The 23,045-nt window shown below is 38.4% G+C and overlaps 1 protein-coding gene and 1 long non-coding RNA gene across 4 annotated transcripts in view; one reads left to right on the top strand and one right to left on the bottom strand.

The window, feature by feature from the left end:
• The window catches only part of usta (uronyl 2-sulfotransferase a), a 79,183-nt gene extending 69,792 nt beyond the window's left edge, over positions 1-9,391 (top strand). For both annotated transcript variants that reach the window (XM_088089403.1, XM_042504039.2), the window contains 3 exons: positions 4,739-4,836; positions 6,144-6,301; positions 7,526-9,391. In XM_088089403.1, the coding sequence (XP_087945529.1) occupies positions 4,739-4,836; positions 6,144-6,301; positions 7,526-7,818 (549 nt within the window). In that variant the 3' untranslated portion in view covers positions 7,819-9,391. The remainder of the gene's footprint in view (positions 1-4,738; positions 4,837-6,143; positions 6,302-7,525) is intronic.
• The window catches only part of LOC148186849 (uncharacterized), a 47,833-nt gene continuing 29,643 nt past the window's right edge, over positions 4,856-23,045 (bottom strand). Inside the window, exons 3-6 of one of the 2 annotated variants that reach the window (XR_015779122.1) lie at positions 12,950-13,865; positions 9,459-9,679; positions 7,712-7,933; positions 4,862-5,956 (exon numbers count right to left, since the gene is read on the bottom strand). This is a non-coding gene — a long non-coding RNA (uncharacterized LOC148186849). Of the gene's footprint in view, positions 5,957-7,711; positions 7,934-9,458; positions 13,866-23,045 lie in introns of both variants that reach the window. The other variant, XR_015779121.1, reaches the window with a different exon arrangement.

Below are 23,045 nucleotides of genomic sequence, written 5' to 3'. Positions count from 1 at the left end.
TGCAAAAATGGTTTACATAAACTTCACTTCAATGTCACTGCGCTTTCTTGGGTGATGATGAACACATCTTGAATGCTATATAAAATGCTATAGATTTATTATTATATCAATGATGTATATTGAATTATGTTGCTGTTCTAACTTATTTTACCCAGAAATAACATACAAAGGGCCTCCTTAAATAACTGAAGCGCCAGAAAAATATCTCTGCTAAATAATAAAATTAAATAAAAAATAATAAAACAAAATCAATGCTCCACTTTATCGTAGTAGTTATGTCAAAGCAAGGAACTAATACACCTTTTTTTGATACATACATTTACTGATTTGCTTGCTTCATTTTTCCCTCCTTTTCTGACTGGGAATGTTGGTAGGCTGCAGTGGTAGAAGTACTCTAAACACTTTTTCTGAGATAAAACTATTAACTATTAATAGTAGAACTATTAATATTGTATAGTAAAAGTCCTGCATTTAATTTTTTGTGTAAAAGAGAGGCACAATCATCAGCACAATGTACTTATGTTAAATTAAATGAATAATAATGCATATTTTATTTGTTAAATTTTTTTGCAGTTTTATTCGTGTTATAGCTTTTAACATTATGGCAAACTCACACAATGAAAGTTGGTGAAGACATGTTTGACTAAGTCTGTAGCACCGCGGTTGTAAAGTAGAGCCCGGATTACTTCTTGGTGTGTTTAGCAGGTGGTAATGTTATTGTTTTTATGAGTTACTATGGCAAAAGAAAACATACCCAAGTCATGCTCATCTTGCATCAGAATTGCACCAAATTTGACAATGTGTGTCCTGAAGGACACACAGAGAGATATATAGACAAAAGAATTAGTGGCTTTAGATGCAAAAAAATGTCTTTGTTTCATTTTTGTTAAGGTTGCTGTGACTGGTGGCTTACGTGATTGTGTCTGGTTTTTTTTCTGCTAAAATGTGACAACAAATTAATGCAGGTTTAATTGTGATTTGACCCAGGTGTACCACTCCCATGCTCCCGATGAATGCTGCCGCAAACTGTCCCATGGGAAAGGTTTACATCATCAGTTTACTGATTGAATTCATAGATTACATTCAGTGAAACGGGAGGCCGGTGCACAGATTAGGGCCTGTTTTGCTACAGTTTTTGTGACTGCTCACTTGGCTTAATCCACAGTTAGAATAGGAACAATGAGCCTGAGTGTGCACACAGGAGCCCTCTTCGCAATACTAATGGGTCCTCCAAAGAGAGTGCGTATTGTCTGTCGACTGTGTGTGCGCGTATTTGATTGTGCGCAGTTGTATATGAATGAGTTGTGGCTCGATTCCCAGAGGTCCGCTAAATGCTGAGGCATAGGGGTCCTGTAACAAGTGTTGGAGCAAAGCGGAGGGGGGACCTCCTGGCAATGAGCCATTTGTGTCAGGGGAAGGCGTCACATGTGTCTTCCTGTTTGGCTTTCACAATTCCTTGTCTCTGACTCTCGCTTGCTTTTTCACACTGTTTTCGTTCATAATTTGGCTCCTGATAATTTTTTTTGGAAACTTTTTTCGCTGTGTCGCAAAAAATGTCTAGCGTCATTTCTTGTTAGTCTGCTAAGTTGAGAGAGAAATGTTAGTTCATGTATCAACAGTAACTTTTCTGAAACCTCTGCATGTGAGTCATTGTCTCTCACACAAAGTTTTATTGTATTTATTGAGAAATTTAACACTCGTCACTGACGGGAAACTGTGTGAGATATGCTCGCAATTGATAACACTGGATGTACTGACATTATCATTCTTTGAGAAAGGAAACACAAAAAGAACAATGAATTACTCTTGAAATTATGAAGCAAAGAAAAGCAGGGCAGTCTTTCAGCAGTCTGGTTAGACCGATACTCTAACATCACAATGCTTAACTGTTTTCTAAAGATTCCTCTGGGGTTTTGTTGTGGTTACTTTGAAGAGCTTTCCAGTGGTTTGCCTCACCAATCACCAATATGTCCTGTTCTTGGTGCACAGTGCAGCTCAGTCATAAAGATCAAACAAATCCTGCAGCAGCCTCTTGGTGACTCAGACACAATTGCACCACAGTATTCAGCTGTGAGGAAAAATGACTGACCAAGTGTGTAACTTGTGTTATGGCAGAGTATGTGTATAGGCGACCTTGGCATGATGTCTGTCATGGTTTTCTTGTTATAAACTTGAGAGAAAAGACTCTTTTCATATAAGTTTTTTTTTAAACTTCAATTAGTCTTTCCCTTTTGGCTGTGAACTCAAAGAGCAAAAATGGCATAGAAGTCATGTTCACACTATCAGAAACATGCAGTCAAAAGTATAACAAAACAAGCTGGTCAAATGCAGACTGTTACTTTGTGTAATTGTGTTAAAAAGACAATTTACCCTAAAACCAAAACTGCATTTTTCCTCTGACCTGTTGTGCTATTTATCAATAGACTGTTTTGGTGTGAGTTTTCAAGTGTTGGAGATATGGGCCATAGAGATGTCTGCCCTCTCTTGAATATAATGGAACTAGATGGCACTCAGCTTGTGGTGCTCAAAGAATCTGACACAAAAATCTAAAACTCGACTGCAATGTCTCTTTTAAAATTCATGACCTGGTTACTCAAAATAATCTACAGACCCTGTTTTGAGCATTTTCATGTAGGAAGTATTTTCTTTCTACTGAACTACACCTGCCAAAGGTATAACTGTGAATAAGGAAGCATGCATCTACCTATGGATGAGAGGCTAATGCTTGTGACAGTGCTGATGTAAACATAAATGGCATCTTCTTCAGCTGAGCTGCAACATAAGCTAGCTCAGTGGTGCTCGGAGAGCTTGGAGTAGATGCAAGCTTCCTTCTGCATGTTTATATGGTTGCTGGGTATAGTTAGGTAGAGACAAATAGCTTAGGGTTTATTAAAAACCTGGAAAAGTTATGGAATTTCACAGTCACATTTTCCAGGCATAGAAAAGTTATGGAATTTAAAAAAAAAAAAAAATCTTTTAAAGTTTTGGAAGAGTCATCCAATTTTGTTTTGTGTAATGAAATTGTAACAGTAATATTATGTGGATCAATTCCTCGCAATATGAAATAACAGCTCATTTATTTTCTGTAGCTGTTGAAGAAACACTTCTCTAATATGTGTCGGTGTGTGACAATGTTTTGTTTCCATCACATACTTTTCTCAATTTTCTCTCACCACAGTCCGTTTCTCTCCATGTATTCCAGCTACTTGGAATTATGTTTCAATCTGATGCGTTAGAAAAATGCCCGACAAGTGGGGCAAAAAAAAGGTGGGTTCTTGAAAAAGTGATGTAAAAGTTTTTAAATTTTGTCCATAGAAATGCATAGGAACCATTATAGTTCTTAAATGCTCATAACAAGGTCTGTGGATCATCTTGAGTAACCGGGTCGTAATTTCTGAAAAGAGACATTGCTGTTGACTTTTCCAAATGAATTCTCTTGGCACTTTGAGCACCACAAGCCGATTGCCATCTAGTTCCACTGTACTGGAGGGAAGACAGACAGCTCTACAGCCAGTATCAACAGTCAGCTACTCACACCAAAACAATCCAGATTGATAAGTAGCACTACGTGTGAACTGTACTTTCAGAAGCACACTATCCAAGCTCACACACGCTCGATCACACATGGTTTCTCCCTTGTATCCATGTTTACACCCCTGTCGCTGAGGTGTTTTTGACAGCTCAGTCACCTGGTTCCCAGTGATCATCCGCAGGCCCCTCACATCTCAAATGTCACCCTCAATAGCAGACTGTGTCCTTTTGGAAAGTCTGGGCCTCTGGTCCCGTCTGACCCAACTTAATCTCGGTGATGGAGCATGTTGCCCTCAGTGTTGGCTTTGACAAATTGCTCTGTTTTAAATCAGCCGTTACGACTTATCAGAGTATAAATCAAGCTTTGACGCAATCATTACGCTTTCAATTTGTGTCCACTTTTAGATCAGTTTCCCCTTTTATGCAGCGGGGTCTGTCGACACCTTTTGCCTCACGCACGGAGCTGGTGCTACTGTATGTGTGTGTGCCTGAGCACATGTGGCGTATATTTGCGTGCGCCTGTGTGTGTGTGTGTGTGTGTGTGAGAGAGAGAGTGAGAGAGTGAGTGAGTGAGTAATGCTTCGTGGAGTGTTATGTTGCTCGGGACTTGTTGCCATCCATAAGGCTTACGTCACCTGACACGGATTTGACTGCTAGTTCCACAGCACTGAGTGGCTGGCCAGCTTCACTCCTGCATGTGTGTTTTTAATCTGTCCTCTGTGTTTTTTTCCCTTTCATTACTTAATAGGTCCCACATTTCGACAAAGGGCGTTTTAAAGTTCAAGTATCACTTTATTTCTCACGTAGGAGACTTGAAGTGTTTAAGTGCATCCCTGCTTGATCACTGCATCATCATAAGCTATCATTTGTCTGATTTTGGTAGCTAGATCAAGATGAAGATCTTTATATTTCATAAATGTATTTTTTCAGTCAAGCACAAGTTCATACCAACTATGTGTGTTGTGATTTGACGGCTCAGCACCTGAAAGCGACTGATGTGACGGGGCAGAGCTTATCTCTGTGCTCAGGATGTGGTTTTGCAGAGCACTTCTCAGATGATTATTATCATACAGTTCACAGTAGAGCTGGTGAAGGGCTCCCTCTAGTGGCAGAAATAAATCTGTACGTGTGTAAGAGGTTCATCTGTATCTTAAAGGAATGAGTACTGTTGAATTAAAAGGATTGTTGTGTGTTTGTCTGCTTCCAGGATATCAATGTGTGCATTTTAGAGAATTACCCAGAGTGCTCCAACCCCAGAGTTTTCTACATCATTCCCTACTTCTGTGGACAGCATCCTCAATGCAGGTATGTGCAGTCACTCAAGTTCCTCCAGTGAGCATTTTGATGTCTTAGACCAGTGATGGATAAAGTACTTGATAGCTACACTTGAATTAAAGTAGAGATTTCTTCCCAGAAATAGACTTTGGTAGAAGTTTAACGCTCCTATTAAAATATCACTTGAGTAAAAGTCTTAAAGTATCTGATATTTACGGTCCTCAAGTATCAAAAGTAATTTTTCAATATCAAATTTACTTCAGTGCTAAAAGTAAAAGTACAAATAAATGCTGTGTAAAAAAAAAAACAAAGCAGTCAGATTTTGAGAACTATGAAGTTTATTTATCGTAACATACACCGCCTTAAAAATGAAGCGTACATTACACTTGAAGAAAAACAGGGTCTTTTTTAAATTTTTTTATTTTTTTTAAATTTTTACAATTGAAAAGATTTAAAGAAAAAACATATTTTTCTTCACACCCATTCCTTAGTTTGTCCATCCATCCCCTCTCCCCTTCCCTATTTTGTTGTCGGTAACAAATATACGAAGAAGAGATGTAGTGGAGTTAAAGTACAGGTTTTATTTATGTATTGCAGTAAAAATGAAAGTTGACAGAAATATTAAAAATGAAAGTTCAGTACAGATATTCTCAAAAAGTACTGTAAGAAGTATTATTTTGTTAAATTACAGTACTATTTTAGACATTAGTAAACTTGTCATGGGACTCAAGCCAATTTTGTGCCTGATTCTTCCTGATTCTCCCCTCCGGACAATTGTGAGCAAAGCCCCACTTTTTGATGCTTCTAGTTCAGATGGTTTTCAACTCAAAAATGTACTCAATTCCAATGTGTGCTACATGTACAGTCCATTTTCACGCTGCATCCATGACTACATTCATATTTTTAAAGTTTTTTCTTTGTGAATTTTCTCTAAATCGTTGCAAAAACTAACAGCTACTTTTTTCTACCTGTCGTTGCAAGAGATTTGCAAGATTTCCAGTTCTGAGAGCCACACTTTTATTAAAGAAACTGTGACTGATGTGCGAGGCTTAGACCGCTTTAAGCTCAACTGCTTTGCCGAATGTGTAATGAAGAAGCTTTGCCAGGGGATCCATTGTAGTACCCAGGCACGACGAACCCCGTCAGGACTCTACGTAGAGAGGAAGGAAAGAACAGGATGAGTGGGGTTTTATGCAGGAAGTGACATGTGTGAGATCTCCAACAATTACGGCATCTGTTAAGATGTTTCAAGTCTGATTGTGTGGTGACGTCTTAGGATGCTCTGTCAGATTTTTTTAAAATCTGTTTCTTACTCATTTTTCTCCTCTCTCCATCAGGGAACCAGGAGTGTGGGCTCTGGAGAGAGCCAAACAGAATGTGCTGGAGAACTACCTCCTTGTGGGTATCCTGGAGGAGCTGGAGGATGTTCTACTCCTGTTGGAGAGGCTCTTACCTCATTACTTTACTGGAGTACTCAACATCTACAAGAGCCCTGGTGAGTGAACCTTTCAATTTTTTTTAATGTTAAATTATCACATTTGTCACTGTTTTTTGTTAATATTTGAACATGAGCTACTCTCTCTCAAAGCCAGGACCCAGAAAAGTAAGTCTCAAATGTACAAGCTATAGTTGGAATATTATCACTGCTGGTAAACGCTCAGTGATTGAGGCAGCTGTAGACCAGCAACCCCAGTGAACTGTGAAGTACAAATACTGTTTTTGTCAATAGAATCTGGTGGCTTAAAGATGAGGGCAAGATGAAGCTGTGAAAATGTTATAAATATAGTGTACACTTAGGTTAGTATTTTTTTAGGCTTGAAACTAACCAATTAAGGAAGCATTTGCCCTGCACCTTTTCATTTAGGTGACACTTGGGTTTTTCTGCCCAGATGTTATTGTAAAGAATTATTGATATTTGTTATATACACGCAACATTTCCTTGGGTGCTCTCAGCGTCATCTGTAACAGTGGTTCCCCACTGATGGGTCGCTGTCTGAAATTGGGTTGTAGGTCCATTTTGACTGGCCCACCAGTGACTATGGAGCAGCTCCAGACTTTATACTTACAAATGAAATGTAGCACTCTATTTTGGGATTTTGGAGAGAGTTGTTCATGTTTACTAATATTTTTAGACTGTCTTAGGACCTGTGTCCTCATAGCGTTTTTCATCAGCAAAAAAACGGTGGAAGGGGTGTTGGGGAGCGCTTCGACCCAGCACACTCACATTGGGATAAGCTAGGAAACTAATGCAATGTTACATTAACAGATAGTTGCCTACAGGGTAAACAGTGACATCACCGGTGCCTTGCTGAAAGGCTGAGATATTTTAGACTGGCATGGTGCTTTCTCTCTATGTGGTCTCATGCAGCCACATACAAACTCTTCTCATATGGAACAATTGAAAAAAGACCAAAAAAAAAACGCTATGTGGACACAGACCCATCAATATTGTTAACCCAACAAAGTGACTGAAACCACAGACAGTAATTTGAGCTGATTTAATGCATTTGGTGTTTCCAGTGACCTGTTTATGTGTTTGTCTCACAAACTGCTTGTCAGCTTTTTGTTGTGTTGTCTTCTGTGTCTGGTGGGCCAAAGACAAATTTCCACCCTGGTGAAAATAAACATCTATTCTATACTATTCTATGACCTTAGGAACAACATGTATGATGTATGACTGTTTTTGTTTGTTTGTTTTTTAACCATATGCTTTCTGTAGACTATAAGAAGATGGGAAACATGACAGGCACAGTACGTAAACACACCCCCACTCTGGAGGCCCTGCAGGTACTGTACCATCGCATGCGCTACGAGTACGAGTTCTACAACTTCATCCGAGACCAGTTCCACCTCATGAAGAAAAAAATTGGCCTCAAGTCCGTCTCCCAGCCCCCTGCCCACTCACCAGCTTTCCTACGGGAGCTGGCCCTCCGAACCCCTGAGCCTCTGGATGAAGACGAAGACCTGGACACAGACCTGGAGGATGCCAACAGCTGGCTGGTCCATCCCTAAGGTCTATTTGATGACATTGGTGATAGCCAAGAAAAAGCCAATTGGCTAAAAGTGGCTGGAGATAGCTGGAGGCAGCCTGAGGGCAAAGAGGAGCGTTCCACGTCTTTCAGCATTCCTAAGAAAAGAGAGGTGCATTTAGGGGTGAGTGGATCCTGACGCTCGTGTTTTTACGGGCTCTGCTTTGCATCTGCAATAGACTCCGACCATGACAGGCTCAGCACTGAGGACTATCGGGTTGAGTAATTGGAAGGACAAAATGCTCTATTTAAAGAATTGACCGCTAACAGTGGGAAATAATGTTGAGCTCAATCTGCTTGTTTTAATTTGTTTTTGGGTTCATTTATGTAAAAACAAAAAAAACAGAATCTCCAGGAGAGATCAATGCAAGATGCAGATAGCTAAATATGTTGGGAAATATTTTAAATGTAGGTTGCTGGGGAGTTTACTGTGTGAGAGGACTCCAGAGACATAGCCCGAGAAAGAGATCCATATTTTAAGAAAGGGTTACTGTCCTAAAAGCTGGAATGAGAAATGGTATCCATGAATAAAAAAGTACCAAAACCCATTTTCGTATATTAGTTGTTTAGGACTGTTGTAAGTGCCAAACCTCGCTAAGAGTCTCAGTAACTGACAAGAAACCTCTGTGCACAGCTGGCGGAGTTGAGACATAAGCAAGTCAGTTGTTATACTGCACTATTGGTTTGTAACATTTTAATTTGTAAGATATTATTAGGTATAAATGAGGGTTAGACAGTGAGCACTCAATTATGAATTCAAAGAATTCCAACTGTGTGTGCATGAATGATTGAGTTTGACCAAACCAGCAGTGTATTTTAGCATAGATTTATTATTTGGGACAGGCCATTTGTTGCGAGTCAAACACTAAAAAAAAACAAAACACTTATGGCGCGTAGTTTGTTTAATCCAAAGTTTAAAAGACTGAGCTTGCCAAATACCAGTGTTTCTACTGCGATGCATTACAAAACTGTATGAATATACTGCACTTTTTCTGAGGTGATGTTTCCTGAAATTCTGCAGCAAAATGAGGGATTTGGTCACAAAACTGGATACTAATTTTCCTTTAATTTCATACAGGATTGTTACTGTTTAAGGGTTTATTTCACCCTCGAAATATTATGAAAGTGTTATCCCTGCGAACACTAGCTTCTAATTCTCCAGCAGCTATTCAGAGTGCATGTTTTTCATCGCTCATTTACAAATCATCCAGAGAGCAGTAACCATAAGCTAACACACGACTTTCATTTACCATCCTAATCTGCATTGTCTATACCCTTTCATTGTCCTGGTTTGTGTTCAGTGTTTCCTCTTTTTTGCCAGTTTAATTTATTATTTTTTATTCATTTGCATTCCAGATACGATTCTCAGGAAGGAAAAAAAAGATGTTTAATAACTTGATCATTTGTATCTTTGGTTTCTGGCGGCTATGAAAATAATCTTGGTATTTTAAGGTTGTCTAGAATGGGTTTATATAAACAGCTGAAAACTTGTTAACAACAGCTAATGCAGTTCATAATTTTACAGTCTTCAAAATAAATGTCCTCTAACTATTGCAGCTATTGTCTCTACTTTACTTGTTTTTTGTTAAAAAAAAAAATGTGTATAAAGACGATTGTTATTACCTCTTCACCCCCTCCAGGAACACTAGAGTGACAGGCAGGTACTAACAGAGTAGTCACTAGAACGTGGTCCATGCCATCACTTTGCTCTAACCCCTTGTGTAGCTCTCTCTGCCCTGCAGCAGCCTGTCCATCGCTCCACCCAACCCTGGCTCGTGTTCCTTCTGGCTCCCCAGTTGTGAAATTACCTTCCATGCCGAAGTCAGGACAGCACGGCCTCTCCTCTGATAAAAGAAAAAATAGGTATTGCTTTTTTGAAACATGTTCCACTCACACCTGTCTTTCTGCTTTGTGTGCACTTTATTTTGGTCACATCATTTTAAAATGTATATATGATTGAAGACTCTTAATGAAAATTAGGATGATGTGATGACACAGGAGTGTTGTGTGTGTCATTCACGAGTAAAAAGCAAGAAGATGCTTGAAAAGGAAATTACACGGATAAATGCAAGTATGAGTCTCTATACAAAAAGCAAAAGCTGCTCTACTAATACTAAAAAAAATTACCTCTGCAACAAGCAGCATGCCTTGATTTTATGCAACTTTATGAAAGAAAAAATTGAATGCAAGTAACACAACCTTGCTGAACAAACAAACGTTTTTTGTTACATTTCTATGATATTTTTGTCATACTTTATAGCATACTATACTATGTTTCTTAACACATTTCTGTGGCATACGCAATCACAGTTATATAACGTACTATGCAATGACTTTTTCTCTTATTTATTTTATAATCATACTCTACTTTGACTTTTAAAAATCATATTTTATGTAACAGTTAACACATTTATGTGGCTTGCAATAGTATGACTCAAAAATTGACTCAAATTTTTTCACTAATGATACCATGACGTTTTTCTTTTTTTAAATCTAATTTTTATCGCGAACTATACTATGAAATTTTTGTCAAAATTTAATGGCTTGGGATTTTTTTTTCCATTCATTTATAATGCATGCCATTTTGGATGATATCCTATATTATGACGTTTTAGGTGGTTTTTCAGACAATATACTATAGAATAGTAAGACTTTTTGGCATATTTTTGACGACATACTATAGTATGACTTTTTTCGGCATATTTTGGAGAACATTATGACTTTTTGGGCATATTCCAGTCGACATACTATGAGTTTTTTTCCATTTTGGACTTTCTGGGCATATTTTGGGAGACATACTATATTGTGAGTTTTTGGGCATATTTTTTTAATCTTAGGTCTTGAATGACCGGGAACTGTAAACATGAAAGTAAACTGAAAAATATAGGAGGTACGTCATCAATGACGTACCTCGCAAGGAATACTTGAAACAGTTAAAAAGAAAACCCACAATTGTCTCCTTGTCTCCTGAATTTTCCCTGCCAAGGACTTCGATGATTATCAGCCAGTCATTTATCAGTCAAACTTTCGACAGCTATCACTGCCGGTAATCATCTGATGGGGACATCATTAAATTAATCATCTTGTAGTTAGTAGGTCCGGGTTCGAGTCTTCTTTAGGACGGGTGCATTTTGAAGTTTGACGTCTTAGTATTTAAGGAAAACGACGAGTGATCGTTTTGGCCCATACGTCAGGTGAAGTGGTTCCTAAATAGGTAAAACCAGTGTCTCTGTGCTTGCATGTGTTTACTTTTTGCTTGTGTTTATGTGGCCTGTGGTGCTGTTGTTGTCTGACATGGCATCATCTTAAACAACGCAAGTTAGTGCCAGTAGACTCGTTTATTCGAGAGTATAACTCCTGGCGCCGAGGAAAGAGGGACAAGCCGGTATACAACGTCTCATCGCCCTGGAGCGAAGGCGGAAGTACCGCGAGTGCCGAGCCGGAGCAAAATTTAAGGCTAAGCTAAAGGCTCACACTCTGCATCTGTACGAGGACTGCCCGAAAAGAAAGAACAGAACTAAAGATCTGCTGTGTGCCAGTGTAAGGGATGCATACTGAGCCTCTCCCCTCTCTCTCCTGGGCAAGTCAGACCACAACCTGGTGCACCTGCAGCCTCAGTGCGCTCCACTTGTGAGGAGACAGCCCACTACCACGCGATCCCTCAGGAGGTGGTCTCCTGAAGCAGAAGAGGACCTTAGAGACTGCTTTGACACCAATGACTGGAGCGTACTGCTGAATTCACGAGGTGAGGACACTGAGGGAGCGACACAATGCCCGACGGAGTGTTTGAACTTCTGCACTGACATTGACGTCCCTGTAAGGACTGTGTGCTGCTTCGGCAATAACAAACCCTGGGTGACCAGTGAGGTGAAGGCCGTCCTGAACAGGAAGAAGCGGGCCTGTATGAATAAGGACCAGGAGGAGATGAGGCGGAACTGCAACTCTGCCTGAAGGAGGCCGAGGAGGCGACTGTCACAGGCTGCAAAAAGAAGAATAGTGGCGCAGCTGATGGGAGCATAGAGAGCTAACAAGCTCAACTCCTTTTTTTAACCACTTCAGCTCCCTGCACGCCAGCAGAGAACCCGGTCGAAACTTCTAGCAATACTGGACCATGATTGTCACCCTCCACACACTGACATCACGCAGCAGAGGAGCGTAATTGCATGGGGCTTCAGCTCAGTGTACTATTTATGTGACTACAATCATAGCAATCGCAGGTTCAAGTCCATTAGAGAGTGTTTAATTTATTTTATTTTATTTATGCCGTAAAATATAATTGGGCGGTAGATTCATACAGTTTAAACACTGAATGTAACATTGCAGACAAATTATCGGCCGAACTCATATATCAGTCGAGTTTCGACAGACGTCGCTGCCGATACTGAATTTTACCCTGAAAATTTTTAGTTGATTATCAGCCTGACTCATCTATCGGTCAAGTTTTAGACAGATGCTACTGCCGACAATGAGATCAAGTGGATGCCAATTTTAGCAGCAAAAGTGCACAGGGCTTTAGCTCAGTGTACTACACATGTAGCTATAGTGCTAATGTTTACTGATTCGAGTCCAGTCGGTAATGGTTTGTTTATGTTATCTTATTTATTTATATCTTATTTATGTCATAAAATAATATTATTATAAGTTCCTATCATTGTTATGAATATATACATAAGAGTGGTCACTGATTACATTATATATGAGCTGTTGGTTTAGTGGACTACATTTTTAGTTGGCAAGTGAGAGGTTGCTGGTTCGATTCCAGCTATTGACTATTTATATTATTCTATTTATGCCATATTCACACAGCTTAGACACTGATTGTGATATTGCAGAACAAATTAAGGCACATAAAGTTGAGTGATATGTCATTTTAGCTAATAAATCTAGTATCGGCAGATGCTATTATTGAATCCAAGGAATACTGACCTGACTCAGACTGTACATCAGTGGAGTTTTCAACAGACAAAACTGCCGATACAGAATTTTCAGTTTCAACACCATATTACATCATCTCCTTGTCTCCTTGTCTTGTATATGTATAGTTTTCACCAATTCTGGCATTCATTACCGTGTGCAGTTTTAATTTGTCTTGTTTTTGTCTTTTAGCCACTCACCAGATTCTCAGAGGGACGAAACGACGAACAACCAGGGATGATAGAGGAAAGGTTAAAACTGCTCAAGGCAGGCTTTGTTCAAGGATAAAATGTCAAAAGCGTAAGTCAAAAGCAACAGTTACCTCACTCCCTTTTACAGGAGTTACATATAATGTCTAACACAGTCTAAGCAATATAAAGCAAAATGACAAAAAGCCCCAAAAAGCCCACACTATTGTTGTTCTTTTTTCCCCCAAATCTGTTAACTGATTTTTTTTAATAAGACAGTTAACGACAGTAATAAAATAAATTGATGATTGGTCTGTCCAAAGAAGATTTAACAAAGGTGTCTGCAGCAAGTACTACTACTACTACTACTACTAATAATAATAATAATAAGAATAATAAGAATAATAATAATAACAATAATAATAATTAAAAATAAGCAAGAACAGCAAAAAAAAAAAAAAAAACAAATCAAAACACATTTAGTGTCTTTAAAATGTATGTACAATCATTCTGGGATATCTGGAAAGTCCAGCTCTTGTACATTTTTGAAAAAAGTAGCTTCACCCATGCAATGAAATTTCCGCCAAAGCCAAACTCCAAAGTGTAAAAAAGACATTTCCACCCCACCCGATCAAAAGCCATTTCTGTGTCTAATGATATCACAGCTTCTGGTACGGAGGTTGTGGGGGGACAGTAGACTGTATAAAAAAGACATCTTAAGTTAAAAAAAGAATGCCTATTCTTAATAAATCCGGTTTGGTCATGAGAGATGATGGTTGGTAACACATTTTTGTTGTTGTACTTTCATCTGGACGTCTGTTGCGTCACTCTCTCCACTCTCCGTCTCTTCTCATTGGCTGGCCTTGGGATGGCGTGTTTGAGTAGAAACTTCCTCCTCCTGCTTGGGGTATCATTTTTTGGTAGAAGCCTAGAAGACCAAAAACACCATAATATAGCACATTGAAAAAATGAACAAAATGCCATACTATGGTATGGCAAAGTTGTCAAAATTGAAACAACAACTACGAACTGCTGAAAACTGCCTTAAATAGTGTTCCAAGACACGTCCTGGCATAAAATGTTGAAAAAAGGCAACAAACACCATGAAATACCATGTTGAAAAAATGACCAAAATGCCAATACCAATGGCAAAGATGTCAAAATATGACATGTCTCAAAAACAGAAAAAAATAGTGTGCCAAGAATAACCACAGCAAAAAAATGTTGCAAAAAAGGCCAAAATCACCATAATATAGCATGTTGTAAGAACAACGAAAATGCCATACTAAAGTATGGCTAAAAAATAAAAAACTAACATGAACTGAAACCAGCTTAAAGCCGCATTAGATGCATGCTGAGACACACCATTGCGTACAATGTTGCAAAAACAGCCAAAAAAAACATTCACATGTCGAAAAAATAACCAAATAGCCAAAAATGTGAAAAAATCACATCCCAACAGCTGAAAACAGCTTGAAACCACATTAAATGTTGTGCGATGCCATAGCGTAGAATTTTGCAAAAACTGAAAAAACACCATAATATGTCATGTCGAAAAATTGACCAAAAAAGCAAGGCTATAGTATGGCAAAATTGTCAAAAATTGACATGTCCCCAAAACAGCTGAAACAGCTGAAAATTGCATTAAATAATATGCTGAGACACACCATAGCATAGAATGTTGCAAAAACGGTCAAAAACACCAAAATATGACATGTCGAAAAAATGACCAAAACAGCAAGGCTATAGTATGACAAAAATGTAAAAAATTGACATGTCCTAAAAACAGGCGAAAACAACTGAAAACCACATTAATTAGCGTGCTGACACATGCCATAGCATAGAATGTTGAAAAAACGGGAAAAAAACATAACATGGGATATCGAAAAAATGATCCGAAAAGCAAGGTTATGGCAAAATTGTCAAAAAATGACATGTCCAAAACACAGCTGGCAACAGCTTAAAACTGCATTAAATAGCATGCCGAGACACGCCATAGCATAGAATCTTGCAAAAACGGCCAAAAGCACCATCTTATAGTGTGTTGCAAAAATGACCAAAAAAGCAAGGCTATAGTATGGCAAAAATGTCAAAAATGACATGTCCCAAAAACAGCTGGAAACAGCTTAAAACTGCATTAAATAGCGTGCCGAGACACGCCATAGCATAGAATCTTGCAAAAACGGCCAAAAACACCATAATATGGCATGTTGAAAAATGACCAAAACAGCAAGGCTATAGTATGGCAAAAATGTCAAAAAATGACATGTCCCAAAAACAGCTGGAAAACTCTTAAAACAGCATTAAATAGCGTGCCGAGACACGCCATAGCATAAAATGTTGCAAAAACACCCAAAAACACTATATAATGGCATGTTGAAAAAATGACCAAAACAGCAAGGCTATAGTATGGCAAAAATGTCAAAAAATGACATGTCCCAAAAACAGCTGGAAAACTCTTAAAACAGCATTAAATAGCATGCCGAGACACGCCATAGCATAGAATCTTGCAAAAACGGCCAAAAACACCATAATATGGCATGTTGAAAAAATGACCAAAACAGCAAGGCTATAGTATGGCAAAAATGTCAAAAAATGACACGTCCCAAAAACAGCTGGAAACAGCTTAAAACTGCATTAAATAGCATGCCGAGACACGCCATAGCATAAAATGTTGCAAAAACACCCAAAAACACTATATAATGGCATGTTGAAAAAATGACCAAAACAGCAAGGCTATAGTATGGCAAAAATGTCAAAAAATGACATGTCCCAAAAACAGCTGGAAAACTCTTAAAACAGCATTAAATAGCATGCCGAGACACGCCATAGCATAGAATCTTGCAAAAACGGCCAAAAACACCATAATATGGCATGTCAAAAAAATGACCAAAACAGCAAGGCTATAGTATGGCAAAAATGTCAAAAAATGACATGTCCCAAAAACAGCTGGAAAGAGCTTAAAGCAGCATTAAATAGCGTGCCGAGACACGCCATAGCATAAAATGTTCCAAAAACGACCAAAAACATCAGAATATAGCATGTCGAAAAAATGACCAAAACAGCAAGGCTATAGTATGGCAAAAATGTCAAAAAATGACACGTCCCAAAAACAGCTGGAAAGAGCTTAAAACAGCATTAAATAGCGTGCTGAGGCATGCGATAGCATACAATGTTGCAAAAACAGCCAAAAACACCATATAATGGCATGTCGAAAAAATGACCAAAACAGCAAGGCTATAGTATGGCAAAAATGTCAAAAAATGACACGTCCCAAAAACAGCTGGAAACAGCTTAAAACTGCATTAAATAGCGTGCCGAGACACGCCATAGCATACAATGTTGCAAAAACATCTTAAAAAGACCATATAATGGTGTGTCGAAAAAATGACCAAAACAGCAAGGCTATAGTATGGCAAAAATGTCAAAAAATGACACATCCCAAAAACAGCTGGAAACAGCTTAAAACAGCATTAAATAGCGTGCCGACACGCCATAGCATACAATGTTGCAATAAAGGGCCAAAAACACCATAATATGGCATGTCGAAAAAATGACCAAAACAGCAAGGCTATAGTATGGCAAAAATGTCAAAAAATGACACGTCCCAAAAACAGCTGGAAACAGCTTAAAACAGCATTAAATAGCGTGCCGACACACGCCATAGCATACAATGTTGCAATAAAGGGCCAAAAACACCATAATATGGCATGTCAAAAAAATGACCAAAACAGCAAGGCTATAGTATGGCAAAAATGTCAAAAAATGACACGTCCCAAAAACAGCTGGAAACAGCTTAAAACAGCATTAAATAGTGTGCCGAGACACGCCATAGCATACAATGTTGCAACAACGGCCAAAAACACAATATAATGGCATGTTGAAAAAATGACCAAAACAGCAAGGCTATAGTATGGCAAAAATGTCAAAAAATGACACGTCCCAAAAACAGCTGGAAACAGCTTAAAACTGCATTAAATAGCGTGCCGAGACACGCCATAGCATACAATGTTGCAAAAACACCCAAAAACACTATATAATGGCATGTTGAAAAAATGACCAAAACAGCAAGGCTATAGTATGGCAAAAATGTCAAAAAATGACATGTCCCAAAAACAGCTGGAAAACTCTTAAAACAGCATTAAATAGCATGCCGAGACACGCCATAGCATAGAATCTTGCAAAAACGGCCAAAAACACCATAATATGGCATGTCAAAAAAATGACCAAAACAGCAAGGCTATAGTATGGCAAAAATGTCAAAAAATGACATGTCCCAAAAACAGCTGGAAAGAGCTTAAAGCAGCATTAAATAGCGTGCCGAGACACGCCATAGCATAAAATGTTCCAAAAACGACCAAAAACATCAGAATATAGCATGTCGAAAAAATGACCAAAACAGCAAGGCTATAGTATGGCAAAAATGTCAAAAAATGACACGTCCCAAAAACAGCTGGAAAGAGCTTAAAACAGCATTAAATAGCGTGCTGAGGCATGCGATAGCATACAATGTTGCAAAAACAGCCAAAAACACCATATAATGGCATGTCGAAAAAATGACCAAAACAGCAAGGCTATAGTATGGCAAAAATGTCAAAAAATGACACGTCCCAAAAACAGCTGGAAACAGCTTAAAACTGCATTAAATAGCGTGCCGAGACACGCCATAGCATACAATGTTGCAAAAACATCTTAAAAAGACCATATAATGGTGTGTCGAAAAAATGACCAAAACAGCAAGGCTATAGTATGGCAAAAATGTCAAAAAATGACACATCCCAAAAACAGCTGGAAACAGCTTAAAACAGCATTAAATAGCGTGCCGACACACGCCATAGCATACAATGTTGCAATAAAGGGCCAAAAACACCATAATATGGCATGTCGAAAAAATGACCAAAACAGCAAGGCTATAGTATGGCAAAAATGTCAAAAAATGACACGTCCCAAAAACAGCTGGAAACAGCTTAAAACAGCATTAAATAGCGTGCCGACACACGCCATAGCATACAATGTTGCAATAAAGGGCCAAAAACACCATAATATGGCATGTCAAAAAAATGACCAAAACAGCAAGGCTATAGTATGGCAAAAATGTCAAAAAATGACACGTCCCAAAAACAGCTGGAAACAGCTTAAAACAGCATTAAATAGTGTGCCGAGACACGCCATAGCATACAATGTTGCAACAACGGCCAAAAACACAATATAATGGCATGTTGAAAAAATGACCAAAACAGCAAGGCTATAGTATGGCAAAAATGTCAAAAAATGACACGTCCCAAAAACAGCTGGAAACAGCTGGAAACAGCATTAAATAGCGTGCCGAGACACGCCATAGCATACAATGTTGCAATAAAGGGCCAAAAACACCATAATATGGCATGTCGAAAAAATGACAAAAACAGCAAGGCTATAGTATGGCAAAAATGTCAAAAAATGACATGTCCCAAAAACAGCTGGAAAACTCTTAAAACAGCATTAAATAGCATGCCGAGACACGCCATAGCATAGAATCTTGCAAAAACGGCCAAAAACACCATAATATGGCATGTCAAAAAAATGACAAAAACAGCAAGGCTATAGTATGGCAAAAATGTCAAAAAATGACACGTCCCAAAAACAGCTGGAAACAGCTTAAAACTGCATTAAATAGCATGCCGAGACACGCCATAGCATAAAATGTTGCAAAAACACCCAAAAACACTATATAATGGCATGTTGAAAAAATGACCAAAACAGCAAGGCTATAGTATGGCAAAAATGTCAAAAAATGACATGTCCCAAAAACAGCTGGAAAACTCTTAAAACAGCATTAAATAGCATGCCGAGACACGCCATAGCATAGAATCTTGCAAAAACGGCCAAAAACACCATAATAAGCATGTCAAAAAAATGACCAAAACAGCAAGGCTATAGTATGGCAAAAATGTCAAAAAATGACATGTCCCAAAAACAGCTGGAAAGAGCTTAAAGCAGCATTAAATAGCGTGCCGAGACACGCCATAGCATAAAATGTTCCAAAAACGACCAAAAACATCAGAATATAGCATGTCGAAAAAATGACCAAAACAGCAAGGCTATAGTATGGCAAAAATGTCAAAAAATGACACGTCCCAAAAACAGCTGGAAAGAGCTTAAAACAGCATTAAATAGCGTGCTGAGGCATGCGATAGCATACAATGTTGCAAAAACAGCCAAAAACACCATATAATGGCATGTCGAAAAAATGACCAAAACAGCAAGGCTATAGTATGGCAAAAAATGTCAAAATATGACACGTCCCAAAAACAGCTGGAAACAGCTTAAAACTGCATTAAATAGCGTGCCAAGACACGCCATAGCATACAATGTTGCAATAAAGGGCCAAAAACACCATAATATAGCATGTCGAAAAAATGACCAAAACAGCAAGGCTATAGTATGGCAAAAATGTCAAAAAATGACACGTCCCAAAAACAGCTGGAAACAGCTTAAAACTGCATTAAATAGCGTGCCGAGACACGCCATAGCATACAATGTTGCAATAAAGGGCCAAAAACACCATAATATGGCATGTCGAAAAAATGACCAAAACAGCAAGGCTATAGTATGGCAAAAATGTCAAAAAATGACACGTCACAAAAACAGCTGGAAACAGCTTAAAACTGCATTAAATAGCGTGCCGACACACGCCATAGCATACAATGTTGCAATAAAGGGCCAAAAACACAATATAATGGCATGTTGAAAAAATGACCAAAACAGCAAGGCTATAGTATGGCAAAAAATGTCAAAATATGACACGTCCCAAAAACAGCTGGAAACAGCTTAAAACTGCATTAAATAGCGTGCCGAGACACGCCATAGCATACAATGTTGCAATAAAGGGCCAAAAACACCATAATATGGCATGTCGAAAAAATGACCAAAACAGCAAGGCTATAGTATGGCAAAAATGTCAAAAAATGACACGTCCCAAAAACAGCTGGAAACAGCTCAAAACAGCATTAAATAGCGTGCCGAGACAAGCCCTAGCATAGAATGTTGCAAAAACATCTTAAAAACACCATATAATGGTGTGTCGAAAAAATGACCAAAACAGCAAGGCTATAGTATGGCAAAAATGTCAAAAGATGACACGTCCCAAAAACAGCTGGAAAGAGTTTAAAACGGCATTAAATAGCGTGCTGAGACACGCCATAGCATAGAATCTTGCAAAAACGGCCAAAAACACCATAATATGGCATGTCGAAAAAATGACAAAAACAGCAAGGCTATAGTATGGCAAAAATGTCAAAAAATGACACGTCCCAAAAACAGCTGGAAACAGCTTAAAACTGCATTAAATAGCATGCCGAGACACGCCATAGCATAGAATCTTGCAAAAATGGCCAAAAACATGATAATATGGCATGTCGAAAAAATGACAAAAACAGCAAGGCTATAGTATGGCAAAAATATCAAAAAATGAGACATCCCAAAAACAGCTGGAAAGAGCTTAAAACAGCATTAAATAGCATGCCGAGACACGCCATAGCATAAAATGTTGCAAAAATGGCCAAAAACACCATATAATGGCATGTTGAAAAAATGACCAAAATAGCAAGGCTATAGTATGGCAAAAATGTCAAAAAATGACACGTCCCAAAAACAGCTGGAAAGAGCTTAAAGCAGCATTAAATAGCGTGCCGAGACACGCCATAGCATAAAATGTTCCAAAAACGACCAAAAACATCAGAATATAGCATGTCGAAAAAATGACCAAAACAGCAAGGCTATAGTATGGCAAAAATGTCAAAAAATGACACGTCCCAAAAACAGCTGGAAACAGCTTAAAACAGCATTAAATAGCGTGCCGAGACACGCCATAGTATACAATGTTGCAATAAAGGGCCAAAAACACCATAATATGGCATGTCGAAAAAGTGACCAAAACAGCAAGGCTATAGTATGGCAAAAATGTGAAAAAATGACATGTCCCAAAAACAGCTGGAAACAGCTTAAAACAGCATTAAATAGCGTGCCGAGACACGCCATAGCATACAATGTTGCAATAAAGGGCCAAAAACACCATAATATGGCATGTCGAAAAAATGACAAAAACAGCAAGGCTATAGTATGGCAAAAATGTCAAAAAATGACACATCCCAAAAACAGCTGGAAACAGCTTAAAACTGCATTAAATAGCATGCCGAGACACGCCATAGCATAGAATCTTGCAAAAATGGCCAAAAACATGATAATATGGCATGTCGAAAAAATGACAAAAACAGCAAGGCTATAGTATGGCAAAAATATCAAAAAATGAGACATCCCAAAAACAGCTGGAAAGAGCTTAAAACAGCATTAAATAGCATGCCGAGACACGCCATAGCATACAATGTTGCAAAAATGGCCAAAAACACCATATAATGGCATGTTGAAAAAATGACCAAAATAGCAAGGCTATAGTATGGCAAAAATGTCAAAAAATGACATGTCCCAAAAACAGCTGGAAAGAGCTTAAAGCAGCATTAAATAGCGTGCCGAGACACGCCATAGCATAAAATGTTCCAAAAACGACCAAAAACATCAGAATATAGCATGTCGAAAAAATGACCAAAACAGCAAGGCTATAGTATGGCAAAAATGTCAAAAAATGACACGTCCCAAAAACAGCTGGAAAGAGCTTAAAGCAGCATTAAATAGCGTGCCGAGACACGCCATAGCATAAAATGTTCCAAAAACGACCAAAAACATCAGAATATAGCATGTCGAAAAAATGACCAAAACAGCAAGGCTATAGTATGGCAAAAATGTCAAAAAATGACACGTCCCAAAAACAGCTGGAAACAGCTTAAAACAGCATTAAATAGCGTGCCGAGACACGCCATAGCATACAATGTTGCAATAAAGGGCCAAAAACACCATAATATGGCATGTCGAAAAAATGACAAAAACAGCAAGGCTATAGTATGGCAAAAATGTCAAAAAATGACACGTCCCAAAAACAGCTGGAAACAGCTCAAAACAGCATTAAATAGCGTGCCGAGACACGCCCTAGCATAGAATGTTGCAAAAACATCTTAAAAACACCATATAATGGTGTGTCGAAAAAATGACCAAAACAGCAAGGCTATAGTATGGCAAAAATGTCAAAAAATGACATGTCCCAAAAACAGCTGGAAACAGCTTAAAACAGCATTAAATAGCGTGCCGAGAAAAGCCCTAGCATAGAATGTTGCAAAAACATCTTAAAAAGACCATATAATGGTGTGTCGAAAAAATGACCAAAACAGCAAGGCTATAGTATGGCAAAAATGTCAAAAAATGACATGTCACAAAAACAGCTGGAAACAGCTTAAAACAGCATTAAATAGCGTGCCGACACACGCCATAGCATACAATGTTGCAATAAAGGGCCAAAAACACCATAATATAGCATGTCGAAAAAATGACCAAAACAGCAAGGCTATAGTATGGCAAAAATGTCAAAAAATGACACGTCCCAAAAACAGCTGGAAACAGCTTAAAACTGCATTAAATAGCGTGCCGAGACACGCCATAGCATACAATGTTGCAATAAAGGGCCAAAAACACCATAATATGGCATGTCGAAAAAATGACCAAAACAGCAAGGCTATAGTATGGCAAAAATGTCAAAAAATGACACGTCACAAAAACAGCTGGAAACAGCTTAAAACAGCATTAAATAGCGTGCCGACACACGCCATAGCATACAATGTTGCAATAAAGGGCCAAAAACACCATAATATGGCATGTCGAAAAAATGACCAAAACAGCAAGGCTATAGTATGGCAAAAATGTAGAAAAATGACACGTCCCAAAAACAGCTGGAAACAGCTTAAAACGGCATTAAATAGCGTGCCGAGACACGCCATAGCATACAATGTTGCAATAAAGGGCCAAAAACACCATAATATGGCATGTCGAAAAAATGACCAAAACAGCAAGGCTATAGTATGGCAAAAATGTCAAAAAATGACACGTCCCAAAAACAGCTGGAAACAGCTTAAAACAGCATTAAATAGCGTGCCGAGACAAGCCCTAGCATAGAATGTTGCAAAAACATCTTAAAAACACCATATAATGGTGTGTCGAAAAAATGACCAAAACAGCAAGGCTA

Source organism: Plectropomus leopardus, chromosome 16, assembly GCF_026936395.1.
Source record: "Plectropomus leopardus strain MGB_pleo_1.0 chromosome 16, ASM2693639v1, whole genome shotgun sequence".
In the NCBI taxonomy this organism is placed as follows: domain Eukaryota; kingdom Metazoa; phylum Chordata; class Actinopteri; order Perciformes; family Serranidae; genus Plectropomus; species Plectropomus leopardus.
The sequence above is the reverse complement of the archived record's forward strand: the minus strand, read 5'-3'. Positions and strand labels throughout refer to the sequence as shown.